This window comes from Trachurus trachurus (genome assembly GCF_905171665.1).
Source record: "Trachurus trachurus genome assembly, chromosome: 7".
In the NCBI taxonomy this organism is placed as follows: domain Eukaryota; kingdom Metazoa; phylum Chordata; class Actinopteri; order Carangiformes; family Carangidae; genus Trachurus; species Trachurus trachurus.
Window position 1 is genome coordinate 14,378,115 of NC_139901.1, and position 14,405 is coordinate 14,392,519.

General features: G+C 44.9%; 1 protein-coding gene across 2 annotated transcripts; it reads left to right on the forward strand.

The window, feature by feature from the left end:
• Nucleotides 1–4,185: 4,185 nt before the first annotated feature.
• On the forward strand, nucleotides 4,186–13,735 carry borcs6 (BLOC-1 related complex subunit 6). 2 transcript variants are annotated; one of them, XM_083975082.1, is made up of 7 exons: nucleotides 4,186–4,243; nucleotides 5,263–5,900; nucleotides 6,127–6,310; nucleotides 6,415–6,591; nucleotides 7,647–7,810; nucleotides 8,181–8,264; nucleotides 10,292–13,735. In XM_083975082.1, the coding sequence occupies exons 2-7, from the start codon at nucleotides 5,274–5,276 to the stop codon at nucleotides 10,415–10,417; spliced, it is 1,362 nt and encodes a 453-aa protein (XP_083831208.1). In that variant the 5' UTR covers nucleotides 4,186–4,243; nucleotides 5,263–5,273; the 3' UTR covers nucleotides 10,418–13,735. The 2 variants fall into 2 exon arrangements, with proteins under 2 accessions (XP_083831208.1, XP_083831209.1); XM_083975083.1 differs by having other exon boundaries at nucleotides 4,208–4,243; nucleotides 5,266–5,900.
• Nucleotides 13,736–14,405: the final 670 nt, after the last annotated feature.

Sequence of the window (14,405 nt, forward strand, 5' to 3'; positions counted from 1 at the left end):
AGCTCCCAGGAGGAGGAGGAGGAGGAGGCACGTTTGACGTTGTCCACACATAATGACTCATCCACCAGTTTTGCCTTTTCTTTCCCGCCGCTCAGTCGAGCAGAAAGGTTTTTTTTCACCATTTGCACATAAAAGTGCTTTTTAGGTGTAATAAGAGGTTTGTGCGCCTCGCCACAATTTCCCTCTCAGTGACGCTGGATAAAACCGTCTGCTCATGCTGAAGATTGAATTTTACAGTGAGCTGCCTCACATGGTTTCTCTGAGTCTCTCTCTGATTCCTGTGGACGTTGACGGACGCCACAGATGTTGAGTGTGCACATATTTCCACAGATGCCTCTAATTGTTCATGTCCGCTGCTCTGACCACCAGATCTGCTGCTCCACTGGAGTTCAAGACATTTCTTCTAAATTGCTCCCGACAACCTGCAAAAAAAACAGCTACTGAATTTTCCTCCAGACTTCACCGGTTTCCTATTTTACCTCTGTCAGAGGAGCAGTGCAGAAAATAAAGATCTGTGGACGTTGATGCTGAAGATCAAGAATATTTTCACAAAACTGATCCAGGAGTTTTATTCTTAGTTAAATGTTGATTTTGGGACTCAAGAGTAAAACTTCAAATCTAATCCAGTCTAATCCCGTCCAGTCTACTTTGATCCAGGTTTGGAGAAGTTACAGTGAAGCAGACGTGTGTGTGTGTGGGTGAAATGGAAATGAGAGGATTATGTTTTTGTCTCACAGCAGTCGGTTGTCAGTGTTTTTGTGGCAGTTCACACTAAGAACGATTTCAAAGTTCAGTTTGTACAGTACAGATGAAAACGAGCTAGTACACATACTCTTACGAATCCAAAAATGAAGTTGTTTTTTTTAATAAATGGGATGCTTTTCTTTTTCTAATGTCCATGGAAATATCGTGCGGCGTGCTGTAAACTGGCATTAATCATTTGTGAACTGATTAAAGGGGAATTGCCGTTTTTTTACAATTTGGACCTTATTTCTAGCATAAAATACGATCATTTACTCACCCAGATAACTTTGGTGTCATTACAAGTCGTTCCGACAAAATTAGATCCAGCCAAGAGCCGCGTATAGCCATATAATGCGAGTCTACAGGGCAGCGGAATGCAGCCTCTAAATAACACATTATCTGCAGCGAAACTCGTTCATTTCACCAATATTTTGTTATGATACACTAGTGCTATTCCCCTCTGAGTCCGGGATTACCTGTTATCAACATCCGGGGTCTGTAAATTGACCTACTAACCTCTGACCTGGATGATATCATCTCTGACCGCTGCCCGGCTCATTCTGATAATAATGATTCCACAGCATTCGGGTCCATTTTTAGCGCAACTAGCCGGAGCTTTAGTAAGTCCAGGCTGCGGAGAGGAAGTCTGTGGAAGCTGAGCTTCGTCCAGCTGCTCATTTTGTTCTGAGAAGTCAGAAACACGCAGAAACGATATCATCCAGGTCAGAGGTTAGTAGGTCAACCTATAGACCTTGGATGTTGATAACAGGTAACCCCGGACTCAGAGGGGAATAGCACTAGCGTATCATACAGTAACAAAATATTGGTCAAATGAACGAGTTTTGCGGCAGATAATGTGTTATTTAGAGGCTGCGTTCCGCTGCCCTGTAGACTCGCATTATACGGATATAGCCTACGTGGCTCTCGGCTGGATCAAATTTCGTCTGAACGACTTGTAATGACACCAAAGTTATCTGGGTGAGTAAATGATCGTATTTTATGCTACAAATAAGGTCCAGATTCTAAAAAACGGCAATTCCCCTTTAATTCACGGTCGACAAGAAACATAAACGTGCTCATAAACACTGGTTGGATGCCAGCTACACATAGTTTTCCATGATGATGTGTGATGATATGTGATGATGTGTTCATATTGGGAGTTTACTTTACAGTCCTCCTCCATTTCTATTCCTCTGCTGATCACCTTGACAGAACCTCTTCACCTTTGTCACAAAAATTTACCAGGACCTGAGGACGGACTGATTAGATTTTCATGGTCAAAGGTCAAAGGTCAAAGTAAAGTTGACCCCCACAAAACACTGTTTTGGCCTTGTGCAGCACCTGGACACTGGACAGAACTTCTACAGATTTGGTGTCTACATCATAGTGAAGGTTTCTTCACTTGGCCTCAAGGACGAAGCAGTTAGATGTTGGTGGCCAGCAGGGTTGGGTCCAGAGTATTTTCTGGTGGGGGGCACAGGTGGGATGGGAGAAAAGGGGTCAGAAGTAGATAAACTGCAGAGAAATTACAGAGTCTGTTTACACCTGTCATTAAAATGCATCTCACAGAGAAGTGGACTGAGAAAAACATCAGTGTCGCTGGATCTAACATGCGTGAGCACAGTTACACACATTCACATGGCATTTGTTTACAACTTTGGACCACTAAAAACACCATCCACATACGCTATTAACATCCATTTTTCCTGCTTCTTCAACCATTCATCAACGTCCTGATTCGTCCTTGTCTGAGATGCATCAAGGCATGCATCAGGAAGGCAGCAGGCATGCATTTGTGCTGCATTTCCTCTCTTCTCCCGCACTTTCTTCCCTGACTGAAGACGCTGTTGGTTAATGAGGAGCAGAATGAGGTGGAGGAGGAGCGGAGGGGGGGTCAGATCAGGTCCTCTGAAGGACACGCTCCTCTGCCCCCGAACTGAATGTAATTAATAAACAGTGATTTATGGGCCTGTCCTGTCCTGTTGGTTGCCAGTGTGCAACATGCAGTGTGCAGCTTTTACTGTGGAAAACCAAATGTGAATAAATAAAGACACGTGCTTTGAGTTTGCTGTGGATTCCTTTATTGTGGCTGCTGCTGCTTGTCTGTTAAAATATCTTCTCTCTGACAGGAACCTCCTCAAAACCGAAATAAAACCTGCTAATGGTTGCGGTGGTTATCGAGCAAAACTCTGGAAACTATTGGTTTATTTCAGGAATCTAATTGTCTTTAGGTGAAGGTCTCAGACTTTGATGTTTGCATGAGAGGAACAAAGCAACAAATGGGATGAAACGGCTGAAGCAGAGCAGCTGCCTGGACGTATGAGGTTGATTAGAAACTTTACGAGATCTTCAGTTGTGGTGACTGTGTGGTTTGATTCCTTGCTGCCTCTCTGCACCAGTGTTTGTCATTTCTGACCTCAGTGGAGGGTTTGACACCAGCACAGCTTCATCTGGGGAGGCACAAACAGGCCAAACCAGGTCCTCATTTAATCCTCCAGACGTTTCACCATCAGTCTGAATATGTCAAACACATTTTTCAAATATATCAAAGGTTTAGAGGCAGCAGAATAAGCTGATTAAGACACACAGGAAACACTGAATGTGCCCTGACTGATCTAGTAGCTACTATGATCCCCTCAATAAATCTCCTCAATAGTAGCCTAATCATATCTTTGTGTTTTTGAAGTCAGAAATAGTTTAGTCACATTTACTGCTCAGTGTGTCAGTGGTTAAAGCCCTGCTTTTTACTTCAACTCTGCTTCCTTTTCTGACTACTAAGGTCACTGCCACACAGTAAGAGCTCCCATACGCACAAAGTCAAAGCAGGACGCACTGACTGTCAGGTTTAGTGAGTAGAAGTTATAGGAAACAGCTGGTGTTTTTGTAAAAACACAGAAAGACCAGAGAGCCTCACCTGGGATGCTGAACCTTGTTGCCCATGTGTCTCCTCACCTGGGCCAATTCTCTATACATCACAATGTTGTAAACTGTGAACATTACACAGTTTGAGATGCTGTGGAGTTTGTCTCCACCTGCTGGACAGAACAGCAGGACGAAGCCTGGTTGTGAACAGAAATAAAGTCATCTGCTCAATAGAAACAATGGGGCTAAATGCAGACAACCACGTTACGTTGTTTACTCTAGCCTACAAACACTGTTTGCTTCTTTATACAAATGTACAACGGCTTGTGAGCATGGATATTCTTATAATAGATCCATGCTTGTGAGTCAGGGAGGAAATACATTGCTAAAATACAAATTTTCTTATATTCATATTATATACACATACACAACACATAATTATCTTTTATTTTTATTATTACTATTATTTATTAATTTATTAAACATTTTTCATTACAGTTTTGAGTATTTTGAAACCTTATCTTGTCTTACGGGCCTTTGTTTTTGTCAGACGGAACTATTGTGTTGGGATGTGAGGGGACGGATTTCCAGGTGGGACTCGGTTGTTGCTTACATCTTCAGGATAGGAACTGCTCCGGTGAGTGTTGTTGTCTTCTTCACACTGTGCTCTGTCCGACTGTTGTGAGTCACTAACAACACATTTACACAACAGTTCACACTAGAGACTTGTAGTCGTGAGTCACCGTCGGACTGTTACAGCCGAGCTGCGGTTCCCAGGCCCGGCGGCGCTGCCATCGGTCCGCCGCTGTCACCGCTGACAGCGGGTTAGCAAGGCGGCTACAGACCGCAGCTCGGCCGCCTCCTGCCCGCTGGCAGGCGGCTGCTCCGCGGCCTCTGCCCCCCTGGTTGTCTTTAAATCAATGGTATGGGGTCTGTTCACCTTTCAGACGCATTATTAGTCTAAAGTCTGGAGAATGAATGCCAGAGCTGCTAATACCAGGCTAGCTCACAGCTAGCTGGTGCTAGGCTAAGCAGTCTGTTATTACGTCATTTCACATGATTGAGAGTATGTGTTGTGTTATTGATCAGAGAAACGGTGGATCCACACATGATTCAACAGACTGGAAGTAAACAACAGGTCCCAAAGGCCTCTAAAGAGTAACGTTAGGCCTAAACGTCGAGCTTCCCGTCAACAAACCAGACTGAGGGTTCAAACCTGCAGCAACAAAGTGTTGGTGCTCATCATCACAGCCTGAAGCTTCAGGAGTCAAACCATTAGTGTGTATGACTGTTTGAGGGCCAAGTTAAGTTTTAAGGTTTGTTGTTGTTGTTTGTATTTTTGTCACTGTGTTTCTGCACCTTGAAATTAGAAATCTCTTGGCAAAACGGTTTGCATCGTCGGTTGAACCCCACCTGGGGCAGTCCGTACCAAACACAACGCAGGGGGCCAGATTAACGGCTACACCTACAATGGAGAATAAAGAAGCTTTGATAGAAGCTGTGTCTTGGTACTCGGGGACTGTTTCTGGATGAGACTTATATGATCTCTGTCTCCTCTGCAGAGGAACCTGGTCAAACTCCCCCCGAGTTACAGATTAAATCAGGTAAAGAATCAGAAGCTCGTCCTCTAACGTCTTCTCTCTGTCTCTCCACCAGCAGGCGGAGGGATGAGTCTCTCCCCTGTGATTGGCACAGAAGTGCCAGAAACGGCAAACGGGGTTGTGATACCTGTTGTGTCAGAGAACGGCCCTCATGTCAAATGTGGGGGGAGCAGAGCGCCCTGTCCTGGGGAGGCATCGGTGGACGGCTCCCTCAGACACACAGAGAACCATGTAGACGTGGAAAACAGAGTTCATGACGGTGAAGGTCGCCTGGATGCAGAGATGGCCATTAACGAGAGAACGTCTCATTTGTCATTGCACACGCCCTGGAACACAGACGCCTCCCTCCCCGGCGCCACGTGTGCAGGAAACTCAGAATCAGGATCCATCATCAGAGACGTTACTGAGGCCGCTTACGCTGCCGAGCCTCAAGATGCAACTCTGCTGTGGGGCTCGGCACACACCAAAGACTCATCTCAGCGCGCAGGCCACGCCCTCGCAGCCAGACAGCGTGCAGAAGCAGAGACTATGGGCGGAGCCAGCGACAGCAGGGAGGAGGACGAGGAGGAGGAGGAGGAGGAGGAGGAGGAGGAGGAGGAGGATGGAGAGAAGGAGAAACAGGATGAGGAGGACGCAGAGAAGACTGAAAACAAGTGGAGGAGTCAGTATGGAGGAGGGAGGATGCAGAGGGAGGTGAGTGAACAGGACAGTTCATCTTGATTATGTAGTCAACAGACATGAGGAGCGTCATCTGAGGTAAAGCCAGAGGAGGAGAACCACAGCCGGTTGAAACGCTGCGTCCTGCGGCTGTCGATCACAGAGGAGGGGCGGGGTCAGAATGTGTTGGTTCATCGTGATTTGTTTGTGTGATGTTTTTAACTTCTTCTTTTTCACCTTGTCTTCTTTATCCACTCTTCAGCCTTCACGACATTACTCGTCCTCGGCCCCCGGTCCGAGCACCTCCTCCTCTTCTCCCCCACCTCCTCTTCTTCCCTCCGATGACGCCCCCTGTCCCCCCCATGTCATGGCCCAGGTATGGGTACGCAACGTGCGGGGGATGCAGGACAGCAAGAGCCTGGATGAAATAAGCCAAGCGTGTGGAGGTAGATCTCAGGCTGTCTTCTGTCCTCTCATTTGAAGCTTCAGCAGTGAAACAATTAAAGAACAGAACAGATATTTATTGGGTGTTTTATATTTCGTTATGCAGCTGGGGCCCGGGGAGGGGGCAGAAGTGGCCAGTCAGAGGGTCGACGGGCCACAATCTCCTCGGCTCTGGAGCTGGAGGGGACGGTCAGCCACGAAGGAGACCTGACCAACTTTGTCGCCAAAAACCTGGAGCAGAAGATCAAGATGAGCTCCAAGCCCAGTCTGGACTGCAGCGACTGTGAGTAAAGTTCACAAGGTGTTATTTTCACACAGGAAGTGACGTCTGTTACCACTGAAACTCAGAATCCAGTCAGTGGGAATGAGATTATTAATAGATAAATTAAGTCGACCACAGAGATGGTTCAGAGGAGGTGGGCTTCATGTTATTTATTTGATGTCCGGAGAGTCTGAGAAAGGAGCTGTCTGTCTGTATTCTCTGCTGCAGCTGCAGAGTCTTGACTGTGTCCGTGTCCCTGTGGAGGCTCAGACTTCCCATCAGCCACCACTTATCATCATTCACATAGAGCTCCGGTCATGTCCCAACCTCAGGAAGTAATGGAGAATCAATGAATTGGATTAAGCAGATGAATTGTTGTTGGTGTTGGTTTATGATGAACTGATGACGTGAATCACAGTAATCACTCAATGGCTGATCTGAGGTCTGGTCTGAGAGCCACGGTGTGTGTCTGTGTGTGTGTGTGTGTGTGTGTGCTCTTGAGTTCTGGTAGAATGAGGAGACTGTATGAAAACACAATCACAGTTAACACAAACACATTTGTAAGATGGTTAGTTGTGCAGCAGGTTGGAACCCAAACACACAGTGTCTGTGTTAAGAAGACAGAGTCTCACTGGTTTTCTCTGTAACATTTATTTACGTAGCACAAACACAAACAGCAGCTGCAGCAACACAAACATCTGACTGTGGATCAGCTGACCGAAATCGTCTGGCGTCAGACCGATCCTCTTTCTGTTCCTCATTGTTGTTTCCATTGAGCTGTGGTTCAGTCTGAGCGTTGAGAGGAAATGTCCTTCAAACGGGGAAACTACACAAACGTGCTGCTCTCTCATCCACAGCACTGTGACATCACTGGAAGACATCTTTAATTAATATTCATCATATGATCTCTGTCTTCATCCACATCTCCATCTGATTGAATTAGCTGCTGCTGGTGTTTTAATGAGGCAGGTCGCCAGGTCGTCTTTCACTCAGGAACCTCAGTGTAACAGTGATCAGTAGGAGCATCAGTTGCTGCTCTGTTGTTGAACATCTTCTCACTGTTGCTTTCCAACCAGCGGACTGTTCGGGTCCCATCTACCGGAGTCGGGGGTTGTCACGGAGACCGGCTGACATCCCGCCGATTGACCCCGCTGTCCTCGTGGACTTACAGAGACACACACAGGAGGTGGCGCACAGCGTGGAGATGATGATGAGGAGCCTGAACGGAACCATCCAGAACGTGAGTCCTCACATTAGCGGGGTCATGAGACACACTGGGGTGTGTGTGTGTGTGTGTGTGTGTGTGTGTGTGTGTGTGTGTGTGTGTGTGTGTGTATTATTTCATAGAGTGTAAAGAATAGGAAAATATAAGCCTTGGGCTTCAGCCTGTTCCGTTTCCGGTCACTGTATGATATTTTCTTTTTTGTGTGTGTGAAATGTATGGTTGCAATTGTGTATAATATGTGCTGGCTAATTGTTCACGCAAAATGGTTGATTGTGATATTGGAGTTGTGTGACCGAAATAAACAATTTCATTCATTCATTATACACACATAACATGATTACATTGCTGTCACTCTCACACTCACATGTTGTGTCTGTTGATCCAGATGACGGCTCTGAGCGTTGGCTACATCCAGACGTACAGAGACTCAGTGGACAGCCTGGGGGAGTCGGTGGACATGAGCATAAAGGTGACAGTGTGTGTGTGTGTGTGTGTGTGTGTGTGTGTGTGTGTGTGTGTGTGTGTGTGTGTGTGTGTGTGTGTGTGTGTGTGTGTGTGTGTGTGTGTGTGTGTGTGTGTGTGTGTGTGTGTGTGTGTGTGTGTGTGTGTGTGTGTTACTGGCTTCATTGATGACACTACATCTTGGTGATATGGGGCCTGTCTCATTTCTCCACACTTTGCTCAGTGCGCTTGGTTACGCACACACTTTGGTGACGTTTTGCCGGCGGAACATATATTTGCATATGGTGTGCAAGCGTGTGGGGGGGAGATTTAAAAGCAATCGGGACACACTTGACAAGTGCAGCCTGTGACACACTGCAACTGCAACTACTACACACTCACACACAGCACAGTAACAGTTTTAATAAACAATGCTGCTGGATCACAGTCTCATCTACTCCTAAAGTGTCTCTATGCGCAAGATTCAAATCATAAATGTGTAAGCCCAACTCCGTAAGTAAATAAAACAAACAAGAAAAACGAAAAAATAAAAACATGAACAGAGCATGATGAATATAAAATATGACATTAAAAAGTCATAATTAGGCTATGAGATAGAAAGTTAATTTCATGTTATTGAGATTAATTCAATCGCATTTCCTAAACGTGGCTTGTGGATCCCGGTGACGGCAGACTTCACCGTGGTGCATTGTGGGATTTATACTTGGCCAAATACCGCTCGGATGCGGTCTTACCTTAAGTGTGGGTAAAGTGCAAATCAAGCGTGCTGCACTTTCGGTCATTGGAGGAATGGGACACACTTGCGCACTGACACTAAGCCCATGAACGCGCACGCCAAGTGTGTAAGTGTGATCGAGTGTGCATATTGGGACAGGCCTATGGTCTAAAAATATAATTTCAGGTTTATCACACCAAACTCGTTTTACGATTTAAATTGATTTTTCTTTTTCTTCGAAAATAAAAATTAAAAATGACAAAGACATGACTCAATACAAGTTTTGCTTTTACTTTATCAATAAAATTTCAAAAACAGAAAAGTGAACTTCCCCTTCTGTGGTTAAAATGCAAACTCTAAGTGCACTATGTAGTTTCAGGGTGAGTTGTTACTTTTCCACAGTTTATGTGGTCACCATACTGTATCTTTAGCGATACGAAGCACGACTGCAATGGTTATAGTTTTCCATCATGTCCTTTTGTTGTCTTTGTTGTCGAGGTGCAGTGGGAGAATTACTCCACTAGTGTTGGCTGCTGTTCAGCCACTGTTTGTGAGCTGTAGCGTCTCTTGTGCATCCTGGAGTGAGACACATTTCTCCCTCTCGGCTGCTGCCTCTGTTTGAGAGAAATTGAGTTGAAATAAATTGGTTCTGCTGCTGCTTTTAGTATCAACAGCCTTTTGACAAACTTTGCAGTGGACCGTGGTGTGTTCGAGGTCTGACACCACAAAACTCAACTCATTCCAGACAGCTGGCAGGACTGTGACTGTTTTTTGGGAACAAATGCTTCATTTGCGCTGGCAGCCACGCTGTTGTTGTGGTTAGACTAAACACTGAGCCCGAGACGACACCATTAATAAATTGTTGGCCAGTTGTGTTTAATTCACAATTTCAGTTTCTCAGTGGCTTTAATGTAGTTCACACACAGACGTCACCGGTCTCCTCTCATCCTGTGTAAAAGCCTTTTAAACAATCAAACCTTGTTTACGTGTGTTGAAACATGTGAAAGTCTCTCTTCAAAACTGTCACCAGTGAATTAAAACTTTTTCAACAGATTTTAGATTTTTAGATAAAAACCTGACAGACTTCGGAAAGAGAGACAAAAAACCTGGTATTTAACCTGTTCAGACTGTAAACATTTATAATTGCGTTTATATACTAATGAGTATAGGAACTATGCTACAGAAAAAGTGAGCATGTGATGGACGCTGCGCATCAACTCTGTTTTCTGTCCACACGCTTGATCTCTAGTGAAACTGTGACTCTCCCTCATGTTGTGACGATATCATTGAGACGCTGTTTGTTCTGTTGTGTGCGACAGGGCATGTACACGCTGATGGCTCGCTGCGAGGAGCTGGACCGATCCATGCAGCCCATCCACACCCTCGCCGCGCAGATCCGCGACATCAAACGCACCCTGGACGCCCTGGAGGCCATCTGCAAGTAACCCCTCTCTGCATGTGTTGGTGCAATGACACGCCCAGCTGCAAAAGACTCAACACCAAGCACATTGTGAACCAGGCCGTCTGCAAGTAGCTCCGCCCCCTCCGCAGGTACCACACACTGCAGCAAAGATGAAGTGCACCTGTCCTGGAGTCTTGAGAAAAACTTTGCCTCGCGCGAGGCTTGCCCGGGTGATTGGCGCTCATCGTCCCTCCGCTTGTCCATTGTCTGAAGGTGACATGTTCATGTTGTCAAACCAGCTGCTCTGATTGGCTCCTGGGTCTGAGCTTTGTCTCCTCCCCTTTTTATTTTAAAGCAACATCACTTCCTCTTAGAGAATCTCTCAGAAGAACCCACACACAACCTTGAAGGGTCGCCGCCCTCTCTCCCACCGCACAGGAGGAATCTTGTGTCGTTGTCCGTCCAGCCCTCTTGGTTCCGATTGCACTATCCCCTCCTCCCCACACGGGGGGGATGTTTCCTGTTCTCTGTCTGTGTTCGCTAGAGAGACCAGAACAAACTGATCAACACAGAGACTCCGCACAGGAACACAAAGTCTATTTTTTAACCTTATGCAACGAAGGTCAGATTCTCTCACTGTCAGCTGGTTGAAGGGGGGAGGAGTCTGTCTGCCAGTTTACCTGTCTGTCTGTCTGTTGACTTGTCTGTCTTTACGTTTATTTATTCAGTGTTCTCAGCCTGCATGTAAGCCTCTCTGTGTCATTGGGAGCTGATTCTTCCACTGCAGCCTTTGAGTTTAAAGTGATGTTGTTGTTATGAGACATCAGGATGTGTGAGGTCGTCAGGTACGGTCAGTGTGTTGGAGCAGAGTCATGAGCTGCTGTGGGCGGAGCCACAGAAACACCTGTTTCAACCACTTTTTATAAAAAGACAAAACAATCTGTTAACATCAGTTTAACATTCACTTCCTGTGTTTGCTAAGGCGGCCTGTGGCTGCAGCTTGATACAGTTCAGCTGTAGGTTTATGTGTGTGTGTGTGTGTGTGTGTGTGTGTGCGCGTGCGCAGGAATATGGTCTTTCAGCGGTTGAGAAAATGAAGAACCAGAGATCAGCTCTGATTGAGCAGGAAGCTGAAAATCTTCTACAGGAAGTAAACGATTGAACTGCTGCTGGACTGTTTTGTCTTTGAACAGGTGTTTCTGTGGCACCGTCCACACTGTCATTAGCAGCTCGGACGCACGGCGGCCTCCAGTCACTCAGACAGAATCCAACATGTTTCCTCTGTAGCTTTACAGCAGCTTTAAATATGGGAGAAGCTTCAGGTTTTTGAGGATTTGAGTTTTGAAAAAGTGAAAACACCTTAGATGTAAAAGTCTGATGTGAGGCCATTGAACGTTGTCGTGTCATCTCCAGGCTTCTCTCATTTTTACCTAACAAACTGCTCAGTGTCATTAATGGGATTGTGTTAGTTCAGTTTTAAAGGAATAATATCTATCAGAAGAGCTTGATTTCAAAACACATTTTAATCCATTAAATTCTTCTTGAACTGTCGTTGTTGGTACTTGCCCACGATTTTAAATTAGCTGCTAATCCAACTCCAACTGTAGTTTGACTCCTGTGAGTCCAAACTTAAGTAAACTCTGTTTCCTCTGTGTTGGTGACATGTGTGTGTTAAAATGCTGGAAAATCTGTGAATTAAAGTCACATGTGTTGATGTTTCTGTTTGGAATGAGACCGACCACAGCGGAGCTTTGATTGGACAGAGCGAGATGAATCTGGGACGAAGCCTGTGCATGTGAACTAACGTGGACGTTGAATATTTATTAGTTTAAAGGACACAGAGTGATGAGCTGTTCAGTGTGGAGCAGTGAGCCTCCTGGTTCCTCCGTCACCGCACAGGACCACATTTCGATACCTGTTACTGATGCCGATGGAGTCAGTCGTGTCATTGGTAACATCGCAGCACGTCAGACCTGTGTTCATTGCAGATCATTGTCAGAGTGAGACTGAGCGAAGGACATATTCTAACCATGAGGCTTAAATTTAATGCAAAATCATCAGTGTCAAAGTGTTGCCTTCGGGGGGCGGAGCCTGGAGCAGCAGTGAGACTCTGTAATGTCTAATTCAGCAGCTCCAACCTCCAGCTCCTGATCCGTGTGCAAATCTCTAAGATGAAATAACATGGAGGCCGGTGAAGATGAGAGCACATTGTCGTATGATGTTGTCTGGGTGAACTTTCCTGTCTTGAGCAGCTTTAATACAAAATATTAAATAATAGTAAAATAAAATTAAAAAATTTCTTTTGTTAAACATTAAATATTTTTTCTTTTGTTCTAAAACACAGTTGCAACCTGAAGGTCTGAAAGTGAGTAAGCCAACATATCATTAACAAAGGTTTGGCAATGTTAATAAAATCTAAATGTTTTAAAAGAAAATTATCTTTAATATACAAAATATTGAAAAACAACTTTTTTCCGGTGTGTTAAAGCTATTGACAGGTTCATGTTGTCACCTATCAGACGACATCATGCACTTTAGTTTGAGTCTGATTTCACAGACGATTCATCAGGAGGCTCTGAGCTTTACTTACGTCCATGTTGTTTGGGGCTCAGAGATTTTCCCATGGTCCTGAGCTGGACGTCGCAGCTCTGCACCTTTAATGATGTGGTTTCACTACATCAGGATCACATCCTGTTATTGGCAGCACAGAGAACAGATTACATTTAATCCAACACTTGCTCTTTGCCTCTTCTTCACCTCCTCCACTCGTTATCGAGGAGACGAGGCAGCATCATTAAAAAGCTCGTACTAAAGTTTCTAATCTTCCTGGTTCCTTTGATGATACTGAAATGTTCTGAAACGCGTCTGAGGCTTTAAAGATGAAGGTGAAAACGTCCAGAGAGGAGGACGTTTGTCTCGTTGGACTGTGGAGGACGAAGGATCCCGGACGTGGGAGACGAGGGAGGAAAAGTCACTCTCCTGTTGATGATATATAAATGTTTGATTCCTGAGTTTCCTGTTGTACAATCAGATGCACCTGTGTACATATGATCTCTTTCTGTAACTAAAGGATTTAGATACCCGTCGTCCCGAGTGTATATTTTAATGAAAAATAACAAATAAATTTACATGAGCTGCAAAAACAAAACGCCTCAGTCTTTTTACAACCTGGTGCCTCAGGGAGGACGAGGACCAATGAAAATACTTAAACACAGTTTATACAGTGGGAGAGGTGTGAGTGCACAGATACTGCGTTAAGAACAACCACATCCTCAGGACTTTTCTCAGTAGACGCTCTGATTGGTCAGAGCAGGAGAAGCACAGGTCATGGAGCCAAGGTCAAAGGTTGAAACTGAAACAAGCCAGGGAACGAAGCTTCACTGCTTCCTGTCTCATCTACGTTGGTCCTAAGAGCTAAAATCTCCTTTAGCCTTTAGCTGGGTCCATTTCTCTTTTGTGTCTCTGGAAACACTATTTGCAGATCTCATTGATGAAATTGTTGTCTGAATTCTGATTCTTTTTTTATGGCTGCAGGGTGTTGCTAATTAATATTACAATAATAATACATATTGGAACATTTAATTCTAATTGTTGCTGTGGTTAAAGGAGGATTCATTGTCCTCGTGTTAAAAATATGATGAATCCCCCTTCAACTTTGACCATGTGAAGTTTTTTGTTGAGGGGACTGGAGCTGATTGTGACTTTTCGACTGCAGTTTCCTGAAACTGAAACAATTCGACTGAATTAAACTGTCGTTGTTTTTGTCTTCTTTTCTTTTTAATCTCCACCTGTGCTTTTCCTGCTGTGGCTTTGTTGGGCTGTGCAGTTTGAGCAGAGCTCAGGCAGAGGGCGCCACAGAGCTCCATTGACTCCTGCTGCAGGCCGCTGCCTCTGACAGAGGCCACTGAGGTGACGTCTGCAAGGTTTTGACAATATAAACCAAAATTCATTTGTAATTTGTGATAATGATTTAGAAAAGGTTAAAAAATTTGCAATAAAACTTACATAATTATATTATATTACAAGCAAGA

Excerpts from the sequence above, each read along its gene's own strand:
- borcs6 (XM_083975082.1), top strand. The coding sequence starts at position 5,274 with ATGAGTCTCTCCCCTGTGATTGGCACAGAAGTGCCAGAAACGGCAAAC. Across the intron at positions 5,901-6,126 it reads GAGGGAGGATGCAGAGGGAG|CCTTCACGACATTACTCGTC; the intron begins GTGAGTGAACAG and ends TCCACTCTTCAG. Across the intron at positions 8,265-10,291 it reads CGGTGGACATGAGCATAAAG|GGCATGTACACGCTGATGGC; the intron begins GTGACAGTGTGT and ends TGTGTGCGACAG.